Source organism: Corvus hawaiiensis, chromosome 6 (genome assembly GCF_020740725.1).
Source record: "Corvus hawaiiensis isolate bCorHaw1 chromosome 6, bCorHaw1.pri.cur, whole genome shotgun sequence".
Lineage (NCBI taxonomy): Eukaryota > Metazoa > Chordata > Aves > Passeriformes > Corvidae > Corvus > Corvus hawaiiensis.
The window spans coordinates 33,511,549-33,538,744 of NC_063218.1; the positions used below are offsets into that span (position 1 = coordinate 33,511,549).

Here is a 27,196-nt window from a genome sequence, read left to right on the forward strand (position 1 = left end):
CTTTCTTAGCAGCTTAAGGTATACAGGCACTGCAGCTATGAAATGTATCTTGACACTTATCTGGGGTAACATTATGCATCAATGAGCATTTAAGGTCGGGTGATGTGGCTGGAGGAAATAGGAGCTAAAGCGTTGACTGCATCACTATTTGTCCTGACATGTTTTGGATGAAAATATAGCTGACAATATAGTTTATGTTAAAATAACCTAGTAAAATCTACCCATGATGTTCTGCTGGAGGGAAGGGAGGGGGGATATTTATAAGATACAAGATCTGGAGCTTTCTTTTAGTTTGTAAATGGTCTTTGGTCCACCAGCTTTCTAGATCCACCTTTTATGTTTTAAATGAAAGAGATTCTTCCATTGCTTGACCTGATGGCACCACCCACCTACCTCTAAGCTCTTTGATCACAAAGGTAACTCCAAAATAGAATAAAACTTTGTGAAGCAATTATACTATGGCATTGCCAGCATAATATGATTTTGCAGTTTAACCAGAGGTTAAGGTCCTAAATGTATTCTAATGGCATTATCTATAGCGTTTTTTCTATCTATTCTTAAAATGTTCTTTCTTAATGCAATGCTGCATCTTAGCTCAGTTCCTAAGTTTATGTATCACTTGAACTCATTTCAGTATAGACTGGGATTATTTCTGGGCTTTTTTAACTAGCTTTTTTGGTTGTTACTGTTACTGTCTAAAGAGTGAGGATGTTTAGTGCTAGTTCTGGAAGGAAAAGGCAGGTTTCATAATAACAATTGGTTTTTGGAGTAAAATAGTAAATTGTGATTTGGCAAGAAAAATTGCAGTTTCTTACAGTGGTTTTTTCATAAAGCCCAGCTATCTCTGTACACAAACCTCATGTATTTGTTTTTTTTATCATTATCTGTGAGAGTCATGCATACACTGTGCTGTCCTCACTACCAGCTGGCAGATAGACTTGCCCTAACCATATTTGATTTCCTTTCTGCACCATGGCTCAGAAAGTACTGTGGGAAGTATTAGCAATGTTAGTGTTGGTCACCTTAGTCATTTGACTATTGATAGTCAGGAATTCAGCCTTTCAATTAATATAATGTGGTTCTGGGTGTATAGTCTAAGCAAAATCCATGGTGCTTAATCTTTTCCGATGGGATTCTGTGATCATAGTTTACATAGTGGCTACTTCAGATGCCTCAAAACACATCTAAGCTGTCTGTGGTACTTGCTGGTAGGATTGCAGGTTGAGCATTTTTCAAGACTGTTCTCCAGATACATGAAATTGATCATTTGTGAGAAAAAGGAGACCAACACAGACATGCTGGAAAATGAAAGATCCCTACTGCTTTAATTTTTTTTTCAAACCTGTGTGAGGTTATAATTTCCAAATACACTGATAAGTGGCAGAGACTTCTAGACTAAAATTCTGCTTTGGATATGATACCCTCCTCCTGTCACTTTTGCTGTATTTATCTAGACAAATTGACCAGGCCTCCCTGACATGGAATAAACATGCCAGTGGTCAAGGAAGTTACTAATTTTACACAAATGTAAGCTCCAGGATTCACCTTATCTGTTTTTACTCCTGTGTTGGAGCAGAAACTGAGGAAGAGATCAAATCTCTGCTTTGTCCATGTTCTTCAGCTCGGGAATTGCTGGAGGCATGTTGAAGTTATGGGGCATGTTATAGTCACTGTCACACAAAGGAAAGTGATAGTAAGTACTGTGGTGTACTCAGTAACCTTGCAGTCTTATCTTAAAGTCATATTTATAGGGGCAGCAGTAAAAAGAGAGAAGGGCTTCAGAAGATGGAAGCAGAGGGGCTTGTTCTATCTAACTATTATTTTTGCTTTTAAGAGAACATCATATAGAGTAAATGGAGAACATAGCTGATAGTGACTTACAAGGTAAATTAAAGCTGCAAATAACGAGGAGTAAATAGTTACATTTTGCCAATGGATTATGTTTGTGCAAAGTATTTAAAAATTAAAAATAGAAAATATTCTTGGGACCTGAATGGAAAAAAATGTGCGAATAGATTTAATCAAAGCCTTCTTAAGTTGTCAAAGATCAACATATCCACAGCCTCCCATGTTTCTGAATATTGAGTCAAGTTCTTATGTGTTGTGACATGAATAGCAGAGACATCAAGTGGTTTTTAAATTAATCTAGAAACTTTTTGTTGACATTTAAATGATCAGATGCAAAGAAAAAGGGAGTGACAACTACAGAAAACAAAAATGAGTTCTAAAAACCCATAGCCAATAATATATGAATAACAAAGAAGTGCTTTTCAGTATTTTAAGTTTGAACCATTCTGACGTATTTTACAAGCAGCTGTAAAATACGGATGATGATGACTTCAAAAGTAACGGTAAATTATCTGGAATGGAGATATCTATGTGAGACATGCAATAAAATCTCACTTGCAGCATTGTCAGTAATACTGTTTGTTTATAGAAAGTTCCTTCTAGGTATGAAGACAGATCACATGTGGTATTGTTTTATTCCTATGACTGTGTTCTGTGGCTAAACAGATTTTTCTTTTTCCATTGCGCATTCCCCAGCACAGAACATACACTAAGAAAACTCCCTTTGAGTCAGATCATTATTTTAAACAGAGTTTAATTGACCCATTTAGGCCACACAGGGCAATATATGTGTATATATGTGAACACACTGATGTATGAAGAAAGAAGAAAACCAGCAAATTCTGCTTCTGAATTTAACTGTCTGGAGAAATATAGACATAACAAGACTGCCACTAGTTGTATGCTGGATCATAATCATAGTTAACGTCTCTCTGGAATGTGGTGGAGCAAAATGAGGCGTTAGAGCTTCCAGAAGGTGAAGTATTGTGTGAACAAGTTTGCTAGCCTTTCTGGATGTTGCTAGTCTGTGAGACTCCTCTGTCATTCTTGTAATTTCATTGTATTATATGTTTTGGGGTTTTTTTTTAAACAAGTTATTTAAAAGTTCTGGTGGTCATCCATAATCCCTGTGATATGAATTGTAAAGAAAAAATTTTATCTAGAATCTGGAATGATCAGACCATTCCCACATGTTCTCCACATTTTATTCTTTCCAACTTTGAATCATCCTGCTCTCACCTTTAATTGTTACTGATTTTTTTGGAATGAAGATATTCTCTGAATGTCTTTTTGCCTAATCATAGAAAGTGCTCTGACTGCTCTTTTCAACCTGTGGTCTGCAATTCATTCCAGCCTGTTCTCCAACATCAAGTGTTCCTCTATTACTGGTCCCACTTTCTGGTTTTATGTATCTCAGTCAAACTTCCTCTCTTTAAAATAAACACTTAATTTTTTTAACCTTGGCATAAGCTGGCACATGGACTTTGTGTGTCTAACCATGCTTTACAAGCATGTTCACATGCTCAAGTGTCTAAAAATGGAAGAGGAAATATGCACTAAAGTTATTGGAAAGAAAATTATAGTATGGTAGTGGAATGTGAGCAGCATATACATGGAAAAAGCCTGAAGGGTTCATGGGAAAGTGCAATATTTTTAAAATTCATTTAAAAGTCCATAGGGGAGGTAGACAATGTTAATATATACAAAAATTACCTCTGCGGTTCTACTTGTTGTGGGTCAACTTATTCTCACAGAAGGAATCTTCTTAATACTTGATTCAGATGGTCTCTCTTTTATGTTTGGGTAGGAGCAAATAGAGCTCAACTGAAATGGTAGAAGTGTCAGCAAAAATAGCTTTATCTGCCTGCATAGGTTTCTACAAGGTGCTATGGTAATTTACCAGTGAAATCTTTCATTTCCAGGCGGATCATTGCAATCCTTATCATATCGCCTAAATCCTTTAATTTGCAGTGCCTTCCAAGGTAGGCAAAAGGTCACTCTCCAGCACCCAAAAGGTGGGTGAGGATTTTCTGACAGGCAATTGCTAGCAATATATATGCAAATGCTCTGTATCTCTCCTAGGTATGTACTTGCTGGAAAAAATGCAAATACATGCTTTGCCCCACCATGATATTTCCTATAGGACAAGGTAAGATCAGCATTTATTATTGTCTTGGCACTTACTAGAAATACTTCTTTTCATACAGTGTGTTAAAGTCCTCAGTCTACTGACTAAATCCCAACATGGGTATTAAATATATATTTCTTTGTCTAAATGGTGAGAGTTTTACTGGTTCTGTGATAATGATTTTTGTCTGCTTCTGCTTATTTTTTCTCTCAGGAAATTTCAAATCTTGCTCATGTTGTTTAATGAGCTGGCTGGTCAAGCATCTGATGCCCCAGTGGGAACTTTCAAAGTCACTGAACACATTTTTACTTAAATCTAGTTGACATTTCTGTCTGTTTGATTTAATTTATGATTTCCATATTTAGATTACCAATCAGATGGAGCATAGTACAATCATTCCTCTGCACTATAAACACACATGCATCCTGCACAGAAGTGGGCTCTTTTGCTGTTGGTCCACATGGCAAGAGCATTTTTAGATTCTGCTGGCATTTGGGAAGACTTTATAAGTCAGTTTTAATTATAAATACAATTTTGAATCTGTAATGAAAATCCTAAGTGCAGAATTAGTCTTCAGTACTTTATTCTCAGACCGTTTCAGTTGCTATAATCTGGTAGAACTAGTCTATTACAAATGATGAAGTATTTACTTACCAGTTAAATGCTAAAATCCTAAAAAAGAGCTTGATGTTATAAATATCCATATTTTTTATACTCAATTTCATTTTATTCAAAGGTATTAAAATATTTGCTATTTGCGTGCTTCAAATTCTTACCATGAAACATGCAAGTATTGATGAATGGACTTTTGACCAATTATTAATTAATTCTTGTAGTGAAAATCAAAACTTAAATTGTTTTTGCTCAGCATTCCTCCTGATTTTGCACAGAAGGCACCTCCCCATGCTGAGATTAAAAAAAAAAAAAAAAAAAAAACATTGCACCACTGAAAAGTCCATGTATTCTAAGTGTTCTCTTTATCCAATTTGTTTGTTTTGGGTGACCATGCCTGCAAGCCCAAAACTTCTTGCTGATGGTGCCTTCCTGTTCCCCTTGTGCGTCTTTATTAGGCAGTAAGCAAACTGATAAACATTTTCAGGAGGAGGCAGTCCATCTATTGAGCTGTCCTTTGGCTGACAGCAGTGTTACCACAAACTGTCATATAGGCTGTGCCCCCTGTGCTGAGGTAAAGCTACCCCCTAGAAAACTACACTAAGCTCTGAACTCATGTGGACCTGGATAACTACACAGAGGTGTGTATGTTAAATTCATATACTTTATAACAGCTCCAGCTTTCCTCTCCAAAATTAAATCAAGTCAGATTAATTCTGCTAGAAGGGAAGAGTGGCTCCTGGTCCTGGGATTGCCAAATGACCTACATATGCCCTCATCCCTAGTTTCTGACATATGTTGAGGACGAAGATCCTTGTCCTATTCTCTTCCATTAATAGACTGTTGAGGTGATAATATTTTCCTGCTGGAAGTGTCTGAAAAATTATCCTCTTCTGATTTAGTTTGCTTTTCCTATAGTAAAATTAAAAGAAAAGAAAAAAACAAAAAAACAAACCAACTTTGAAGAGTGAAAGAGAAAAATAACATGGCTTTCTTCTGTAAAAATTATGTTTTCATGTAGTTTGTTGCTTTTCTTGGGAAAAAGAAAATCCTGAAAGCGACAGAAAATGTGGTATACTTGTTACCCTTAAAACAGTGATAAGGTAGGGGATAAAAATTTTTATTGCCTCCCTCTTCTTTTTTTGTGTGTGCAGAGAATCTCTGGGACATGGTGAGGCAGAGGGCGAATCCTGTACATTTGATGTCTTAATCTCAGAGCTGTTGTTCATGAGAGACATGAACTGACAGAGGGCATGTCTGCAATAATTTGATTTCTGTGAGGTTTTTCTGTACAGCATGTTGAAGTTAGCCTGAGACTGGGGGAGGAGGGAAGTAAGTTTTCAAGGATCTAATTATTGAATCCATTAAAATAGTAATAGTAATGATAATAATAATAATAATGATAATAATAATCAAACCCCAGAAAGAAACAAAATACCTGGGGTGGATCTTCATCAAATCATTTTACACCTTCGAGTAAGTAAAGCTGTCACCAGGATCCTCTTTGGAAGCTGTTTTGCCCAGTTCATTGCTGGCAAGCAGCCAGCAATAGGAGCTGCAGCCTAGCTTGCTGTAGCTGCCGGTGTTCTGTTGTGTAGGAAGGGAGCCCAGAATAGCAGCCTTCTTATTACCTCCCTCAGGGTGCTTTAACAATTTCTCAAAGGTCAGTAGAAACTAGTTATCAATTAAAGGAGCTCTGTGTCTGCTTTTAATGTATCTTACAGGTAGTGGGGACAAAAGCTGCTTTCAAATGCTTTCAAATCCTGCTACGTCTTTCCTTGGAATACTTTGTGAGGATGTGAGGATCCAAGGCCGGTTGATTTGTTGATATCACAGGGGTCAACATCAAGGTAGTCCAGTTGAGTAGGCTAAGGATGCTGACTTGGTCAGTTTGCTTTGGCAGGAGAAGTATTGTAGCAAGTATTCATTCAGTAACCTGTAATAAAATGAGCATGCCTGTAGCATTAGAAATAGCCAGTCTGGCTCCCAGTCATTTGATCTGCTCCCAAGAACAGTCTCTCCTGAATAATCTGCTTGGTTTATAAATCAATCAAAAGACTGAATATCCTGATGGCAGGTAACAAATATATTTGTGAGATGGATCTGGAAAAAAAATGCCAAGTGGAGGAATTTGAGTTTTGCTTTCATTAAAAGATGAAGCAGAGTTTCACTGGGAGGCTTAGTGACAACTTGATATTGTTTAGACAGTGATCTATCTGAAGAAGGATTAATGTTAATTAAAGTGGCGTTGGAGAAATTCAGCAGATGACAGCAGCCAAGCTGGCTACAAGCTATTTTTAGAAAATTTACTTCATTGCATCTAGTATGACTCATTTATTAAGTTAACGGATGAATCAATAGCTCAGCTTCTTATGGCAGTCCCTGAATGTGGGGCTTGTATATAAAGACTGTGTTCATATCTTTGGTCAGAATTCAAATTATAAAAGCTGACCTGTATAGATTCAGTCCAAGTGCACAAGTGTCTTGCACAAAATGTAGCTCTGCAATAATACTCCAATGAGTCCATCTGAACATGGATATGTAAAGGGGCACAGGGGAAAACAGCCAGAAGTCCAACTTGCATTATTTGGGAAGTAACACAAACAGCAAACAGGTCAGCTTGTTAAAATAATGTAACAGAGCTGTAATTTATTTCTCTTTTAGTTTTGTCTTGAGTGTACTTTTCATTCGAGCTGTGGTTCATTGTTTCTTGTCTCCATTTGAGCACAGTTCTTCCTGGTTTTCAACTTTGCTTAACTTGGGTGTAGTTTTCCCTCTTCCATGGTATTCTGCTTTAATCTGTGAAGTAGTAAAGCATCCATCTGTTCCAATACAACTGTGTTGGCCTTAGTTCAGTTTATTTCCTGTATTTTGCTAATTTCTTAGGTTGCTATAGAAACCTTGTTTTTCACATTCTCCTGAATCCTTTTTGTGAACTTTTGTGAACCCAGTCTGAAAAGATAAGAAAGGCACTTAGTTTCTGTTATTTTAAAAACCTCTGTTAAAAATAATTATATTTATTATTTCCTGATTATTTTTATGGAATTTCTATCTCATCTTTTCTGATCCTTCCCTCAAAGGCCTTCACCACTTTAGCCCAGTATAAGGTGTTGTTCTTCATTATTATTGTGTCAGCTGTTATTTCTACATCTAGGAATAATTTCGTTTCTCTTTTGCAAAGAGGTTAGAGAATTGGGCTATCTGTATTACATGCAAGGTATGATACAGAGCTGATAAGACTGATGTCTATCAAAATTTGAGTATAAATTGTGGCACGTTTGAGATTATCTGTTGCATATACAAGTGAAACATTAAAAATAACTAGTATTTAAAATAATTTCACTGTTAAATAGCATGGCTTGTTATAGTGCGAAAATACTGCAGTTTGAGAGAGAGACTTTGCACATTAGGTCTCTCTAGATGAAGTTTGTGACCATCTTTTCAGTGTGCTGGAAGTAGCTGGCTGTATATTTCGCTTTGCTCTTGGTTGGGTGTGTATTATCAGAGAGAAAATGCTATTTATATTGGAAGATGCTGGATGTTGAGTTGTTCAGCTGGAGAGAAGTATAATAAAATGTGTAAAAAAACTAAAACATGTGAAAGACAAAGAGTGAATCTGCACAAAAATTGGGTTCCTAGTGATCTGAATTGTGGCCATTCTGACACAGTATTTGCTGCATTATATTTTAGCATGAAAAGCCCATTGTAATTATTGTATACCCAGTCATGCTAGCTGGTTCTTTGCTCTTCTGATCACAGTTACTTCTTGAAACATTGTGGTTAAGAATGGTACTGTAAAATATTCTTGAACAAACAAGGTTTTTCTCAACAAAGTGAAAAAACATGCTGCATGCAAGCCCTCTGTCATACTCTGTGTATCATCCTGTAGCTGAAATCTCCTGTGTGTAATTGTCTGGTCTCTATTCTTTCCGATGTCAGTAATCAAATCAAGGATTTGCACAATGACAAAGCAAGCTTCCGGACAGGCCACAATTGATGGTTACACTTAAATGTAATTCAGAGAAACACTTGAAATATAAAGTTTTCCTCAAGTTGGACACATCCATTATTGCATTGATTTTCAATTTGCCTTGATTTTGTTGTTTTTTTCTGATCAATCATCACAATGTTTTTGTTTTTCTCTGTAACTTGTGTGTGTGTCACGTTGTCTAGTCCCTTACATTTCAGACTTGGAGATTTGTAACAGTGATGTGGTAGCACCAAATTAATCACTTTCAAATTTCTCAGAGCATTTACCTTGAAGTTGGAATAAACTGGTATTTATGGGTTTTGGGTGAAGAGTATGCAATGTTTCACAGCTGGTTCTGCCTCTTTAGTTTCTTTGGTGAGTGAATGGTACAGCATAATAGTTTTTGCATGACATTGAAACTAAGAAAGATATTTTGCAAACAAAAGTTGAGTGGTTTTAAATTTTGTCTGTATCTTACTGTTCACTACTCACAGCCTGCCAAATAGGTAGCTTAAATCTTTTTTTTCTTATGTACGCATTATTATATAGTAAAACAAAAGTTCTGTTTCTTACATATCATACTTCTGACCAGTAGAAGAGTTCACAGTGTGTTAGCTGCATCCTCCCAGTGATGTGCCTTTAAAGTTCTGTGAAACTCACAGCCAAACTTTATACACAAAACGAAATGTCTTTTTTATGTCCTTTGTCAGTTAAATCTGTTACTATAATCTGCTGTGGTGGATCTCTTTCAGAAGTTATAAGATTGAGTGAAGTCTAATGTTCTGAGATGAAGGAAGTATAGACTTCCTTAAAAACTTCGTTTCAAATCTGAGGCATTGCTAAAATTGTATATTAATGTTCTCTGATTCTCTTTCAGCTTCAAATTTGTCATTGTTTATGTTTGTAATATGGATTTTTAAAATAAAGGTGTCAGTGTAGGATTGTAAATGGCTTAAGAGATATGTGATCTGAAGCTATCAGTAAGAGATTATTTAAACAGTAACAATTTTTAATATGTCTTTCTCTTTCAAAAATGTGGAATTGTGGTAACTGATATTTTACTTTCAAAAAGTGGTACCATTTGAACTGCAGCTTGGAGATTCAGTGTGTTAAACTCTTGACACAAAACTTTGCAGAACTATTTGCATAGTGATGTTAATTAATGGTTTAAGCAAGTCAGATGACTTTACTGAGTAAATTATTTTGATTTTTTTTTTTTTCTGATATTCCAGGAAAGTGCTTAATAGTTGTGCCAAGGGTGGCCAATAAAGAAATCTGCCAGGTGGAATTCCATGTTGCTGGCAGCAGAGATTCTGTATTCTCCTTTTGCTAGAGGGTAGAAAGTCAATGAAGTTAATTTTTTGGGTACTCCAAAGTGCAGGCAGGAATGGATCTGAAAGTAGTACATAAAAGTTTCTCTCTCATGGGCCTCATTCTAGTAGCAATAGGACTGGTCAGGTGCAATGTTAACGTGCCATCTAAGCCGTTACTTGTCACAGGGTGATGAAGCAGTCTTTCGTCATGATGCTAAAGCCAATTTCTTGTAGCTCTCCCTAGAAACACCAGTTGAACAAAAGCCATGAAAAATAAAAACTCATGTCTGTACTTGCACTGGCAAAAGAAGTTTCCCTCCAACTTTAAGCTCACTTAATGAATGGCAGCAATGGAAGTTGCAGAGGGAGAGAGCAATTGCTACACTCTCTGTCCATGATGAATTTGGATGTTGTGATATCTGAACCCTGTCTCTACCTCAGAAATCATAGCTGATGTTACCTGGAGCAGTGATGGACTTCAGACTTTTCCTGTGCAGACTTAATCCTCTGTGTAAAGCCTTCAAACAGTTCATTTACAAGAGTGACTTGCTTGTAGAGATATGGAAAGGCAGGACTTACATGGAAAATCGTAATGTATTTTCTGTGTTATTCTCTTCTTCCTTTTTTCACTTGAGCAAACAGTATTTATAATAATTTCAAGATATAAGAAAATACGTATGTGTAGAAATGCTGACAATTGGAAAGAAAAATTCCAGTAATAGGGAGATAATTCAAATACACATTTGATAGGTGTCTACTGGTTTACAAAAAATAGTTTCTTATGTGACTTCCATTTTTGTAGGATCCAGAAAATGAATAGTATTGCTGTGCAGAGCCAGCAGGAGGTCATTAGTGCACTTATATTTTTAGGTCTGAATTGTCACTGTTGATGTCACTGCTTCATGAAATAAAAGTAGCCATGTCTGCATGTCTCTGGGGAAAATGTAATATTTACCACCATTTATAGTACATACTATTCACAAATCTTCAGTATGTGAACTGTTCTTTACCAGGATTTTTGTAGGATTTTAAAAAGTCATTTCAGTGAGTTCCATGTGGAACAAAACTCTCTATTTTTCCGTGTCAATGCCAGCTGTTGCTCATTACCCACTTTTTATTACCAATCATTAACTGCAGAGATTTTTCAAACATGGAGGCCATAGAGTCCGTGTGATTTGTGATGTCTGTATATGCACATTTAATTTAAAAATTCCAATTTGTAGAATTGTATTTGGATGCATTTCAGACTGTATAGCAGCATAGTGAAATATGCAGTGCAAAGCACATCAGGCTTCAAATATTTAAACTCATCCATATGCCTTAGACAATCAACAAGAAATCATAGAATATGATTGCTGATGGCCATTAATATAAGAAATACTATCCTGGTAATGGTAATTCTGCTTGGTTGACTTAATTGTTAAGGTGATGGACACCTTGTTTCTAGTATTTATGTTAATCACAAAGATTTTTTGTTGCATAAAGAAAGGAGTTTTTTTGCTTTTGATTTGAGACTTACTGGGTTTTACCTCTAAATTGGTAGAAGGAATATTGTGTTTTGGAGCAAGTCATGACACTCTTAACATATTGTATTTTCTGTTACTGATTTTGAGAACATTTTTCTTCTCCTGATTTCAGGTTGGGTGGGACTATATCTGCATACAAGATAGTGCCAGACGAAATAGAAGAAATCAAGGTACAGTATTACTGCTTTTCCACACTGAATTTCTTTGTTTGGAGAATTACAGAAATGTTACATTAAAAAACCACGTTATTTCTTGCTTTGAAGTGTATCATAGGGGAGAGAGGAAAGTGTCTAAAGTAAAATTATTAGATCCATATTTATGCATCTAAAATAGAATTTTAGTTATTTTTACAAGTACGGTTTACCTTCAGCCTAAGCTGACTTCAGCAGGATTTGTTTGATGTCAGAAACCTGTGTAATTCAATCTATTTCTACTTTGCTACGTGAAGACAGATGCAGGACTGTGATGAACACTGAGTTGTATTTTCATAACAAAAAATATATGTAGTGTCCTTCTGCTTTTGAGATCAAATGCACATCCATATTTTTCAATATTGTCTGTCTTAAGGGGATAGTATGAAGTCATGGGTACTCAAAATCATTATAAGCTCTTTGATTTTGAATAGTGGTAACAATTAATACTGAAGTTTACCTTCAAAGTAATGTGCATTATAACAAAATTCACTTTAGCCAAGTCCACTCATGAAAAGTACTTCAGCAATTTGTGTCAGTTTTATTTTTCAGTGGAGTGAAAGATGGGTACTGGGGGGGGGGTGGATTTTGGCCTGGATCTGATAGCACAGTTTGTGTAGCTGGTTCTTTATTTGGTTGTTAGTATCAGTCATTTGGTTGTTAGGTCAGTCTGACATATTGCTTGCTCATTGTGACTGCTTAACCCACTGTGCTGTTTCACATACTCATTTTCAGCTGTGCAAAGAGAATTAAGAGTGGTTCTAAAATCTTGTGAAGGGAAATGACTGATAATATCTGATGTAGACGTGACTTCGCAGTGTGTAAATGGTGAGAATTTATTCCTCTTCAATTAGTATCAAACCCACTGCAAGCAAGTCGCTGCACAGTGAGTGCATGTATCTGCATCAGTCAAAGTTATCACATCATCATGATCAAAATTTATTTTTGTCATCTAAGATTCATGGACTCCTCTATCCTGAATTTTATCAAGGGGAGCGTGATTTATTAGGATAGATCCAGTGTTCAGACTTTGGTCTTGGAATAAAAGAAAGAAAGAAAAGAAAGAAAGAAGGCTTTCAAAATTTTTTAGTGGTATATTCAAGATGATCAGAGAACTGCTCCAAAACTATTTAAAAAATATTACAAAAACCCTAAACCACACTCTTTTTCCTTTAATATAAGAAATCCAATTCCACTGACATTTTGTTAATGTTGAAGAGGAAGAAAGCTGGTATTTCTGGCTTCATCGTACTAAACTGAGTTCAGTGAACAAAGAAAAGTGGAATGTTGGGAAATAAGAAATAATTTTACGTTTAGGAACTTACTGCAAGATTACTAGTCACAGGAATCTGTCACCTGCTTGGGAGACCTGTTCTGAATTTTCAGCTTTTTCTTACTTAGCTGGTGTTTAAGTGCTTGAGATCCTAGGAACCATCAAAGGATGGGTTACTCATTAGTCTCAGTTGTGCCAGGATGTAAGTGTGGAGGAAGGATTTTATTGTTCAAAGTCAGAGCTATTTAAAGTGTTGGGGGAAAATCCCTTCTTTTACTTGTTTCTGGTAGCTGTCCTGTCTTGTTCACGTAATGGGTTTTTGAGGTTGTGATGGAAGTCAGGCCACTTCAAACACCTTAACTGATTTAATTTCTGAAGCTGCAACACATGTTACTTATATGAAACAAGGCACTTCTGGAAGATGCCAAGACAGACAGATATATATTGGATATCAAAAAGTATTATTTTGTACATATGTATTCTGAATAGCAACTGGTAAACCGGGAGATTGAGTATCCTTGCAGTAAATATAGGGGGTAGTTTTAACATCTGAAAGGCTCTCCTAGCTGATTTGAGTAGAAAGAGGAGAGAGGAGAAAATAGAAAGCAAGTCACTGGAATATTAGTTCTAGAGAGAACAGAATCTTTTCCCATGCACCTTAATTCAGTTATTTTGCTTCACAACTATCCCTCCCCTGTTTAAGCATGAAATATTAAGGGAGTTAATTTGATGAAATATGCAAAAATAATAGCTCCACTTTTAAAATATGATTTAACTTGGTGGATTGTTGAATTATATTTAAAGGAGTTGTAATTTTCATGTGTTCTGATAGTCCTTAAAAAAGTATACTGCCTTCTTAAATGGCAAAGGAGGTACTTTATCAGACAGAGAGCAATAATTACTATGACAAATAAATAAGTCTCTTAGCATTTGCATATATTCTAGAAAAGGTGGTAGATTAACCTCTTTTGCAGCTCAAAATAACTTATGAGGAAAAACCAGTGTATTGGTTTTGTTAATTCATGTAATTATATCTTAGGTAGAACACTACTGTAGGCATATGAATGAGGAGTAGTTACGGCAGAAGTGAGAACACGTACCCTAACTAGTCTCTTGCACCTTACCAAGGTTAGGAAGAATTGTGTGGAACCAATCACCACTACAATTCCACAGCATCTGTATCAGTCTGAAATGAAGTGTCACGAAACTTACCTTCCCTAGATTTTTGTCATAGGTGCTTAGGTTCCCAAAGTGAGAACACTCAATAGGTAGCCTTACCTAGATACCATCACAGGTCTCCCCCCTGAAAACTCTTCTAGAAGGTCTTTTATCCCATGATCTACTGCTTCATAAAAGAAGCTTTCAGAGAATGCATAAATGGATATACTACCATCTGCATTCTTGTCATTCCTCTACACCAGTTAAAGCAATGTCACTTCATTTTCAATACCTGCTGGTTTTAAAGCACTTCGGGAACGGATAAAAACAGTAAATATAGAAATTGCAGCACATTTCTGAGAAGGTGTCATTGTTTCAACTTTCCCTAGACTTCTGTTCTCATCAGAATTATTCATCCTGTGAGCAAGAAGCTTTCCAAACTAGCAAAAATGCGGTGTCAGATTTCATCCTTGTTCCTCATCTACCGTAATAGTATGTGCCTAAAGGAGAGGTCTTCCAAGCCAAATGCTTTTGTGTGCATAGGGCCCGGCAAGCGTATCAGGCAGCACTGGTTTTGATGAACAACATGGACGTTGTTTCAAGAATAAAGAGAAATTTATGACTTTGACAGATTAGGGAAAGTTTGCATGATGTGCCTATAGATTTCTGTCAACAGTATCCTCTTATGGTTTATAGTACCATGAGAGATTGTCTTTTTGATTTCAGCATTCTGCCATTACAAAGGAAATATATGATGTGGTGAACGGTGGTTATTATAGTAGAAGACTCAGTGAATGAGAAGACTGCTCATTAACAGATTTCTAAAAAAAAAATACTTGGTTTGCTAGGATTTGCAAATCAACAGCAGAAAGGAATTTAATTGTTTTGTGTTGGGTTTTTTATGTGCTTTCCTATATACTTTTCATGTAGACATATGCATGCATCTCATGTCAAGACCAGAAATTGATTTTGTAGCAGGTCCTTAATTCATGAAAGTAATATGCACAAGAAAGACATTGCCAGAACATTTCATTCCTATAATATTTGTGGCACGAGACAGATACTCCAGTGTAGAGAATAAAGTCAAATGGTCGCCTCCTGTGGTAGTTAGTTTTAAGAAATCTTGTTCGAAATACTTTGTTAGTGCTGGTTTTAAATTTTAAATTTAGATGTAAAGCAGTTCTGGAACAAGATGGGAGGGGTTTTTTAATTCCTTTAACCACCCTTTCACAAGACACGCTTTATGCTCCTCAAAGAACACTCCTGATTCTTCTGTAGGTACTCTTTAAATGAAGGTATATATGCATAAAGTATTAAAGGTTACATTTAAGACTACAGACATTTTCCCCTGAATAATGATAGGATAGCTCTCTTTTTTTCTTTAGAAGTATGTATTAACATGTGTTTAATATATGAAAATTTTTATGAATTTTCATATTTCAGCATAGCTGAAACACATTCTTCTCAGATTGTGTTAAGTCTTTTGAGAAAGTAGATTCCAGTGATAAAGACCCAAGAGTAGAAAATGATAAAAACTATGAGGGAGAATGAAGTAGCCAGAAGGGAAATGGTGAACATTGTGTCTTCTTAGAGGTCAGTTGCCCTAGATGACTTAGGAATTCAAAAGATTTTAACTTTTCCACACAGTCATTTTTAGGAACATTGTAGGAACAAAGGAAGTCGATTTCCATGTCAGTGAGATGTATTTCAGAGCAAAGCTGTACTCCCTGCCATCAAAAATATGCAGCTCTGATATGATTACAATTAAAATCAGTCTATTCCAAGACTTTCTCAGAAATAATTTGATTTGCTGGCTTTGTGATGTCATATACCTACATAATGCTGTATCCCAGAATCTGTTCTTTTTGCTGGTAAGAGTAGCTGATGAAATTCATGCAATCTTTGTGTGCACCTAAGAGATGCTGGCCTTGATCATTCAAATCATTTCCATATTTATCAATGTGTGGTAAAAATAAGTAGCGATTTGTCAGCAAGTGCCAATTTGTAGTCCCAGTTTGTATAAAAAACCCCACAAGTTAAAGAAAGGTAGGCATAACTACTGTGGTGGATAGTCCACAAGAATAGGACTGGCTGGAAATATTTAGACTTCACAAAACTAGTTTTGTGTCTCCATACCGGAGACTGGGGGCAGTATTTAAATATCTCTTGCATCTTCTGCAGAATCAGCCTCGCTTTACATGAACAAGGAGATGTGCTGTTATCACAGTTTTGCACAGGAGTTTAAGTCCTGGATCTGGTTTACTTCGTCACTATATGGATATTCATCTGCTAAGTGTATCAGCACTGGCCAAGGATCTTCACAAGAAGTTTACCCAGGGTTTATGATGGGAGACATCAGAATTTGATGACAATACTGAGATTACTGCTCGTTTATCTGTTTGGATCCAGCACAAACAAAAAAGGTTTGCCCACTCAGAATAAGTTTTCTGAAGGTGCTCAAGCTGTTAAAAGTGTATACTCCCACTAATCCTAAAGCACCAAGAGACCTTGCAATTAACTTGCAAGAACGACAATCCTGGTTCTTAGTTTTTCTGCCCATGTTTTCTTTCTTCTAGTTCTCAAATTATAATTACTAACAGTACAAGAGCTCTTACTAAGCATGACATCCATTGAATGTCTAGTGAGTATTAACAAGTAGCATCTCCATAGACTCTAAAGCTTACAGATACAAGTTTAAAAGGATTTAAAGGCCATATGTGGTGGTCATGTGTTCTTCCATTAGATTGCTACTTATGCTGGACTGTGTGTTGGCTTAAACTGAGGGCTTGTCTTTGGACTCTCTTAACATGCACTCAGAGGCTGACTATCCAGTAGACAGTTTCATTGTACTCCTGCATCCAGGTAAAGAAAGTCTCTAAAACCTTTTGCAAATGTCCTAACAAAAAATTGACACTGAGATCTCAACTTAGTGTATGAAATCCCTGATAAACTTGCAGGTTTGCTTTTCCTATTGCTTGTTAGGTTTTCATGGAGGAGACTTTCTTATGGATGTGAATCCGTCTAGGACAATTGAGAAGTGGGATGTGTTAAGTTGAAACACCCTTATGTCTCATCATATTTCCCTGTAATCAAAGTTCACCTGGTGTACACACAGATTTCTTCCTGAGTTAATTTCCAAATCCTGCATTAGTAGAGTTAATCAGTGACTAGTGTTCTTTTTTAAGCTACGTATGACGCTGTTTTCAAGCTACATATGTCATTGTTTAGATGACAGAAAGAACTCTAAGTTTTTACTTGCTGTATTAATCCTTAAATGATGTTACAGATGTTATTGTTTCCATGCTGGGGAGAACTAAAGTTTTGTGTGTGGGATGATGTGACAAAATTGTCAAAAACTTTATATAAAACAAAAAATTACTTTAGTTTAATTTTTCGTTCACATGTATGCATTTGTGCAACAAGCTAGAGATTTTGCACCCCCTGCAGTATTGATAATGTACTCTTGGCCATGCATTTGTGCATCACTCTTGTAGTTCTTGTCACCAATGGATTATTCATATTATATAGTATCATTATATTGCTCCTTGTTGACTGTAGTTTCATTATCTGTTGTATTGTGTCATTTTTTCTTCTCATGACTCCTTTGTTGATCTAAGTTTTGTTTCTTCTAAAACTGATTTTGCTCCTTTTTCTGGAAAGTGCAGTCTGTATTACATTGGGTTCTGGCTCTAGGCTTTTGGTGCCAACCATGGCTGTGCAAGCCTGAATAGTCCAGGCACACTCTCACACCAGTGAAGTATGAGTGTTTCATAAGAATGCCTTTTCTATTGTGGGATTTTTTTCCCCACCTATGAAGCCATCAGTAGTTGTGAATATCAGTTTTGACTTTCGGATTGTTTCTGCTCTGATAGGTTTGAGACTGTTTCTGCTTGAAGGACATGACTGTTCTTCATGCTATAACTATTGCTATCTCAAGTTTTCGTATAGAAACTCCTTAGGGAGTACTCACTGAAGGGGCTTTTCATGTGTTTCACTCATCTTCTGTGGATGATGGATACTCACTGCAATCACAGACTCTCAACCAAAAAAACACCTTTACAAAAAGAATGTAAAATGAGAGATGGCTGAAGTGTCTATCAAACTCTGATCTAGGACTGGTGAATGTATCAAAAGCATTCCTCTGCTTTCCTGGCAAGGGCATCAAATGCCCAGACACTCGTATGAAAAAGTATACTCACTAACTTTCCACATGAAAATAGGAATTGTCACTTCTTGTTTTCCTGCTGTCTTCTATCTTAAGTTTCATAGGTTTTGTGGCTTCAGAGACTTCATGTCTCTAGAAATGACAGATGAGACCACCTCACCACCTTGCTCATCCAGGCTGTCTTGAATATAGCAAATGCTGAAGCATTGTTATAAATTCCTGTTCCCTAATGTGAGTAGGATTTAAATGAATGCATTTTATATTGTATTGTGTAACTTAGTCTTATGAACATATAAAAGTTTAGCCTGTGATTTCCAGATCATGGAATATTGCCACATGGGGAAGGGAAAAACACGAAGACCGTGCATCCATTTAAGTTGAAATGCAATGCTAAGACAAAATCATTTTAGTAATATTATTATTTACTTTCTAAAGCAAACAAAATAGTTCTGTAGTTCTCCTGCAAACAGAGAACAAAAATAGCTGAAAGTTAATTTACAACAAAAATATTGTTCATCCTTTAAGCATTTCTGGTTGCCCAGCATTTAAGCTGTTGCCCTTAGGGACATCAATGTGTATCAGATTTTTCACTACCACAGACCTGTTTGTCTATTCAGTCTTTCTTAATTAAATACATTAGAAACAGGATTTAGAACCTCTTGTTTTCCAGCATAAAAATATCTCTGCCCCCTCTGTGACTGTAGCAACCAATTTTGTCTGAATTCCTCCTGAATTTCTTTTATTTTCCATTTTTCTAAATACGTATCTCTGTACCAGCCATCACCTGAAACCTAGTTAGTTCCTAGGGCATCTTCTGACCAGCTCTAACACAGTACTTTTCATCTGACCCCTTATACTGGGCAATGTTTTCAGTGCCTTCTGTTCTCACTGGAAAAGTAATTTCTTAAATGGTATGTCACTTAGCATGAATGAGAGGAGAAAACATGCTCAGCTTCATTAAGCAGCAAATAGCTTTTGGCAAGTGTATAAGTAAATCAAGTTTATATAAAAGCCCTAATAATTTTCCACGTGACCTGTTACATTGAGTTTTGTTTGGTTATATTTACCCTGTAAGAATATGTTCTGATGATTCTTGAGATCTGTGAAGGAAACTTAATGTTATCCTATCATAATTGATAATATCAGAAGTGATTAAGGGCTTGACTGAGTTTGAGGGAGATCAATATTATTTTCATTTCTTGTGGTAAATATATTTCTGAAAGTTCTTTCTTTTTATGATAGTGACAGTAGGGGAATGGTAGACCTGTATATATAAGAAAAAAGGCCATCATCAGGGTTTTTTTTGTTTGCCTTTTTTTATAAAAAACCCAAACCTTCGGGTTCTACATGTTGGTCCTTTGTATATAGGGAAAAAGAGATCAGGAGTGTTGTTTGATTTTTTGGTTTGGGTTTTTTCTTACAGCTGTACAGCTATTTACAGGTTGTATCTTAGTGAATTATGAAAATTATTATTTGTAGAGAAATGAAATATTACTGCAAATAAGGGCGTTGAAATACTGAGTAGTTGGGTGACAAACCATCTGATGAAATTCAGCAGAGATTAATGTTAAATGATGTGTATAGGAGATGTGAAAAAAACCCCAATTCCAATTTGCATATAAAATAGAAGTCTCTAATTAGGCTACTGTGATCCAAGAATGAGAGCTGAGTAGTGTGCTAAGGTGGTTACTATTAGCTCAGTGTTGAAGGGCAGTTGAAGGGGTGGAGGCATGGGAGCCATGGGGGAGGAGCGAGGAGAAAGGAACCAAGACCAGAACACTGAAACTTTTCTCTTATGCATGAGCCTCCGGTGCCACACCATATACAATGGCATGTGAAGGGCTGTTCCCCTAATCACAAAAATGACACAGTAGCACTGAAAAAGATTTAGGGTCAGATTATAAAAATAATGGTATTTATAGAAGCACTTTCATGTGAGGAACAGATGAAGAGACTGGGACAGAAATGTCCACAAGTGGCACATTTGGTTGCATTTCAGCAACATTCTTCCTTATTTATACTGCACTTTTTAAATTAACTCTCATTCTTAATTTATGCAAATTTTAAGACTGCCTGAAAGCAGGTGCCAGAGTTTTGATTATGTGTCTTCTATTGGCTGATAATGTACTGATTGTAAAGAAAAAAAGAGAAAGAACACATAGAGCATCTCTCTATCAGAAACCTGTTTAATACACTGTGTTTTTCTGGCAACTGGTAGACTGCAGATAATTCTGCTAGAATAGCATAGTTTATTTTGCTTTCATAGTATTTTTTAGATTATTTTTAATGTAGTGTTTTAATACTTGATTGGAAACCCCAGTAGGAAGACACCAAAAACTACACAAGCCTCCCTGTGATATGCAAGCTTGTAAACTGTATTAATAGAGTGATGCTTAGTACTTCACTGGGTCATTGCAGCTAATTCAACTTCTCTGATAATTAATTGGGTTTTTTGTGGTACCCTAATCCTATTAGTGACCTTGTCATATCTAAGGTCCACCGTCTAAAACAGAATATGAAACATTAAATATTTTTAATGGAAAACCAACCAAAAACTTCCTTCAATGAGACATCATAAAGGAATGGTATAAAAGTACTGGCATGTTGGACTGTGGCTAGAGGCATTTTATTTTCTCCAATACTTTCTTTTATCAGATGCACAAGATTGGTCTAGATGAGATTTTGTGCTGATGAGCTGTATCTGAGCAATGATGTAAAATGAAAATTTTTATGTGGATTCTGTCTTTTTTTGAGTATGTTGGGTAAGTGGCTCTTCTCATCTCTGATAGTGCACAGAGCTGGAATGTTGGCTTAACTGATGTCCTAAAGGCTTCCAGAAATGGATGTCTTCCAGCAAAACAAAATCAGAGCCAAGTGTGTAGAGACAAATTTAAAAATGCCTGCTTTAGCCCTAGCCACCCTGTCCTTGGTGCCAAGAGCCGAACATCTATCTTGAGTCATGTCTGTGTTACCAAGTCACGCAAACCAATAGAATGCATCTATCTATAAAGTAAAGCATGTGGTGCTGGAGATCCAGCATACATCATATGTTCTTTGATCAGTTTTATTTCAAACTACTTCTAGTATTATTCTCTGTGCCTTTTAACAGCTGGAGTGGATTACACATGCTGCTGAAGTCCATCTTCCAAATGAGTTTTATCTGAAAGGATTCCAGTTCATATGATCAAAGGCTACTCTGCAATATAAGCCAAAGTCTGTTAAGCAGAGAGGTATTAAAAGTGCTGTTCTGTCCTAACAGACTGTGGTAGATGTGTCCCAAGCCTCCAGCCAACACATGTATTCCCATAACACAGCATGTCAGGTTGCAAATGTTAAATTCATAATACAATACCATCATTACTAGTGAAACTCTGTTGTCTGAGCTAAGTACTTGGAGAGTGCCCAGCCCTTCTGGCAGACTAGTCAAAGAAAAAAATTATGGTCTAGACCACTGGTCTCTAAATGGTTTGATCATCTACCTTATAAGTAAAGAATTTTTGAACGTTTACCCTCCAATAATGTATATTCTAATATTTTATCCCTGCACTACAGTGGATCATAGAATCATTTGGTTGGAAAAGACCTCAAAGATCATCCAGTCCAAGCATCAACCCAGCACTGCCAAGTCCACTGCTAAACCATGTCCCCAAGTGCCCCATGTCTTTTAAATACCTCCATAGACGGTGATTCCACCACTTCCCTGGGCAGTCTGCTCCAATGCTTGATAACCAATCTAAACCTTCCCTGGTGCAACGTGATGCCTTCTTCTCTTGTCCTGTTACTCGTTACCTGAGAGAAGAGACTTGTCCCCACCTTGCTACGCTTCCCTTTTAGGCAGCTGTAGATTCTACCTGAGACTCCTTTTCGCCAGGCTAAACAACCCCGGCTCCCTCAGACACTGGTCTGCTCCATATTAAAAATACTGTATTGCAACAGTTTTAACCAAGGAAATCCAACAGGTATGTTATCAGGCTGAAAGAAATTCTTCCCCTGAAGTTTGCTTCTGTAACATGATCAAAAAGTTTTTCCCAAGAGCTTCCTCTGGGTTTCTTGGTGTTTTTTTCTGAGATAAAAAGCCTTATTGTGTTCATTAACATTGCTAACCACTATATTTTGTCTGCTGTTTAGTTTGTGTGGTCTTTAGTTTGTGTAACTATTTCTCTTCATGGCTTTTACATGAGGGAACTAAGTGGTGCCATCAGAGGAGGAAAGCACAGAGACAAGACACAAGAGCAGGGTGCATCTTGGGTGGAGGCATCAAATTCCTAAGGAAGTGGGATTGATATGGACAAATTATCTCAGAGAACTATGGTTCTAACAAGAGCCTATTAGTTTTGCCATGGTGTGTGTAGAAAACACTGAATAAGTATTTGACTGGACAACAGTAGCATTATATATTTGGATGCAAGATTGTGTGCTTTACCAAACAGAATGTTTTGATATTGCAAGACATATAACGTAATTTGTTGTGTCCCAAGTCACAATATTTGCTCTTCTGGATTATCTTTGAACTACCTACAGAAGTGTTTCTTGGCATGCACCTATTAAGGCAAGGAAAACAATTCTTTTCAAATTAAACACTAATACAAGATTAAAGTGTAATGTTTCTCCTTTTCATTTCCCCTGTTGTTTTGATATATTTGTTTTCTGGATTACCACATGATAAAATAGGCAGCATTTTGATATTATTTACTGTAATACTGGTTCTGTGCTTTTCAATTATAGTAGGATTTCAGAAATTCTGTCACTTAATTTTCCTAAAGGAAAAATATAAGGGAGAGAATGCCATTGAATCCTCAGAGTTCAGTAAAGGTGGAGTTGTTGAAGAGTTTCACTTTTTAAAATATATTCTTATAAAAAACCACAAAAATTTCTAGAATTGTTCTGTCAGAAATGCTTGCGTTCAACTTCAGCTGCCTCATCGTTAGGACAAGATTAGGTGGGATCCTAAGACTGCAAAGGTAGCACATATACTTACTTTCAACATTTCTGCATAGAATGACATTTCTATTTTCTCTAATTATTTATCACCTGCTTTGTTACTGTTATGCTCTATCAAAATACCCTTGATTTTAAAATTACAAATATGGTAACATTTTCTCTGAATAGTAGCATGATGACATAAAGCTCTCTTTTAACAAATAGGCTGATCCCCTATGGAAATCTGTTCTGCTCAGTTCTGTCATTTTAAAGGGTTCTTCTGCATTTTTGTAGTTGAACATGATTTAAAATGAGTGAGAATTACCTCAGCTTTATCATTCTGGAAAATGAAACTATGTATCTGAGGATACCTTATGAAGATAGCTTAACAACAAAATGTTTTAAAATTCTTGTCCTTTAACAAAGCAGAAAATAACCCTTCTTTATGTATTTGGAATGTGTTCTGTATTTTAATAAGTATTTCTAGGGAATAATGCTATATAAACAGACAATGTGTAAAAATAAAGCTGACTGTCATTTGGGACACTGAAGCTAATGCTTGAGTTTTGCGGAGTATCTGGAGGCTCTAAATGACAGCAGACAATTATTGTCAGGCTGTGTGGAAGGAAAGATGACCAAGTTTAAAGTCAGAGAGCTATAAAGAACTGCTTTACATACAAAAGCTCCAAATGCCTCTAAGTATTGTTCCCAACTGTGAATGCTTCTGTTGGCAAGAAATCCAAAGGGATTGTTAAGTTTCAAAAATGAAAAAAAGAATATTTGTGAAGTAGTATGGTCTAAGTGTAATTAATGCTTTTGCAAACATGATACCCTTTACTGAGCTGACTTCTGAAACACCCAGCAAAAGAACTAAGAAATCCAATCTCAAAGATAATGGAAAATTCTAAGTTTTCTGGGGATTAAATATTTTCTGCAGACCTGATTATGAAAAGTGCTTAGGACAAACATTTTGACCATTTAGCCAATAGCCGATATACAGGCATGAAGCTTTCTTCTTCATGACACCGTTCCCTACATTTGCCATTTTGCTTTAAGTAAAACAACTGAGTGTATAAGTAAATAAGTATATATTATATTATATATATAATTATAAGTAATACATCTCATGTGTTTGGAAACCAAGGCATTTTTATAATGTGTTATTATATTTAAATATTTTGTATGAAACAACATATAGATTTTAATACGTGTGCATGTTCAAATTATTTTGGATTTCAGTATTTTGTTGCACAATTCTAGTATCTTAAACTCTTTAAAAATCAGTCCTGTATTTGGAGAAATAGTATTTTAACAGAGTTGTAGTTTTGCAACAGGAAAAACGGAACTAATTATGTTGCAGTTCATCTAACACTATGGCGATTTCATAATGTAAAAACTGAAATTAAAAAAAAAAAAAGGCTTTTTCTCACTGGTAGAATAAATAGCTAATTTCAGACTAGCTTTTGTTGAAAAGCTTTTTAAATGCACTCTGCTAGATCTCTACCAATGAAAACAATATTGGATACGTTTGAGCCCTTATGTTGCCTTCTGAGAATAGCTAAATCATAGGGAAAGAAAACCAAAGGAAATATTCTTACTGTCCTTATGATTACATATTTTGAATATGTATGAAACATTAAATTAACACATGATGAGTTATTTTAAAATTTTATCCTTTCTTGTGGTTTTAATAAGAATCTGTTCTGTCATAGAATCATTTAGGTTGTAAAAGACCTTTAAGATCATCAAGTCCAACTGTAAAACCTAACCCTGCCGAGTCCACCATTAAACCATATTCCCAAGTGTCCCATCTATATGTCTTTTAAGTACCTCCAGGGACAGTGACTCCACCACTTCCATGAGCAGCCTGTTCCTGTGCTTGGTAACTCTTTTGGTGAAGACATTTTTTCGTAAGATGCAATCTAACCCCCCGGCACAACTTGAAATGACTGCCATTTCCTCTTATGTCATATTTTTTTATTATATGACATAAATATATAATTTATTTATTATTTATTCCTTGTTACTTGTGTAAAGAGAACAAACCCCACCCCTCTACAGCCTCCTTTGAGGTGATTGTAGGGAGTGGTAAAGTCTCCCCGAGCCTCCGTTTCTCTAGACTCAACAACCTCAGCTCCCTCAGCTGCTCTTCATCACAGACTTGTGCTCCAGACTCTTCACCAGCTTCATTGCCCATCTTTGGATACATCATCAGCAGTCACAACCTAGGTCTTCAAAATTAACACAAGGGGCACAATGTGTTTTTTTCTCTGACTGCATATTTAATGTCACACTTAAATCACTTCAGCATGTAGGTTTCAAAATCAGGAATAAGATGCAATGCATCAAGCCCACTGACAAATAACAAGTTTTTTTTACACACTGGGTGGATAATAGCTTACCAATGCCAATTAAAAAAATTAACAAAATAAATTTGAAATTGAAACTTTGGTATAAACAGTTAATTTAAAATTATTTTCTAGATTATTTCTACTATTTCTCTCTTGCAAAACTCCTCATGGAAACCTGATTTTTTGCTCTTTTCCATTGTAGATTATCTGCAGGGAACTGAAGGTAACATCCAAAGTACAAAGTTTGCAAAAGAATTAAACATTTTCTTATCAGACCTCAGTCAGACACTGAAATCTATCCAAAGAACAGAGATTACTGATGAAAATTTTTGTACAAGTAGGTCACTGAGAAATTTAATATCTGCCTGCAAAAACATCATTATAAAAAAAGGAGCCTGAAGGCATGAAGTCTGTCTATTCTGTTATCCTGCAATTATTTCCTGAGCTAGTATTCTTTTGTCAGTACTGTAAATTAGGATGGCCAGATGTTAACTTGCTAGTTTAGACCTTCAACTGAGTATATTCAATTGAAGTGGTAGTCTGTTTTCCTGTGCCTCAGTTTTATCATGGGTTTTATTAGGGTTTTTTTTCCCTAAAGGGTCAAAAATACAGGAAATTCAAATTTCCCCAACTCAAAAAATGTGGTAGATAAGTTGCTGTCTGAAAAAAACCCCCATCTTGTCACTGTTGTTTTTTAGTGTAGAAAGCTATATGCTGTTCTTTCAAATAAAATATATTTAGTGTAGCCAATGGTCTTATGTTTTGTTGGTGATGTTTTGAAATTTGGGTGACAGACAAGAATTGCTTAGAGTTTCCTGCTAAATATATCTCTGCTTTTGGAGTTAGAAGTGAAAGCTGAAACAGGAGCTAAAGACTTAAGGGACTACTAAATAATCTGTGACATTTAGGAAGGAATAGCTGTGGTGGCTTAAAAATTGGCTTAAATTTTTTTGAGTTGATCAGTATGGATGGTTACAGCTGCAAAACCAAAATACTGTTCTTAGATTCATGGGTAGAAATGGAAAAGCTCTTGGAAGGTTGCTGCTTTAGAATTACTGGATCCCTGATAGACCTGATATTTAACCACAGGTTTATAACTCTTAGCAGAAGAAAAAAATCTTTGATTTCTTTTAAATGTTTCAAAATATCATAGTATTAGTGGGCCTGGAGAGAGAACCCTTACGGGACGGAAAAAACTTGAATAGTAATTGCAAGAAAAAAGCAAAGGTCTCTCCTTCTGAAGAGATGGGTCTTGAAATGAAAAGGGAATTCCGTGTGTGTGTGTGTGTTTTCTGCACTGGGGCAGAAAGCAAGAGAGAGGGAAGTGCCAGGTTCTTTCTGGATCTCAGTAAGAAAGGCCTGACAACAAATAGCTGAATAAAACACCTGCTTTCATAAAGCAAAGGAAGAGGAGGAATATAGGTAGCAAGTACGTCTTACTCCCTTCAGATGCTGGGAACTGTGTGTTCATGCGGCATCAAATCAATCTGTGGATGGATTTCTCCACTCATGAGAAATTCTTGCTACTCTTTCAAATAAAGGAAAGCCATGCTGGAGATGTAATCGCCAGTACTGAATCAGAGCTGCCTACAGACTCCTCCATTACAATGAGGTGGATGACTCTGTCCTTTGGCCAAAGGGGTTTGTGCAGCATGATACATTCCTGAAAACCATGCTGGACATAGAGCACAGGGCAGCCTTCTGTGGGAACTTCAAGGGAACTGTTATGTGGATTGCTAAC

General features: G+C 36.2%; 1 protein-coding gene across 24 annotated transcripts in view; it reads left to right on the plus strand.

Moving 5' to 3' along the window:
- The window catches only part of GPHN (gephyrin), a 286,068-nt gene that overhangs the window by 106,463 nt on the left and 152,409 nt on the right, over window positions 1–27,196 (plus strand). For 23 of the 24 annotated variants that reach the window (XM_048306432.1, XM_048306436.1, XM_048306437.1 and 20 more), the window contains one exon: window positions 11,510–11,567. In XM_048306432.1, the coding sequence (XP_048162389.1) occupies window positions 11,510–11,567 (58 nt within the window). Of the gene's footprint in view, window positions 1–3,936; window positions 3,998–11,509; window positions 11,568–27,196 lie in introns of those variants that run through there. The other variant, XM_048306439.1, reaches the window with a different exon arrangement.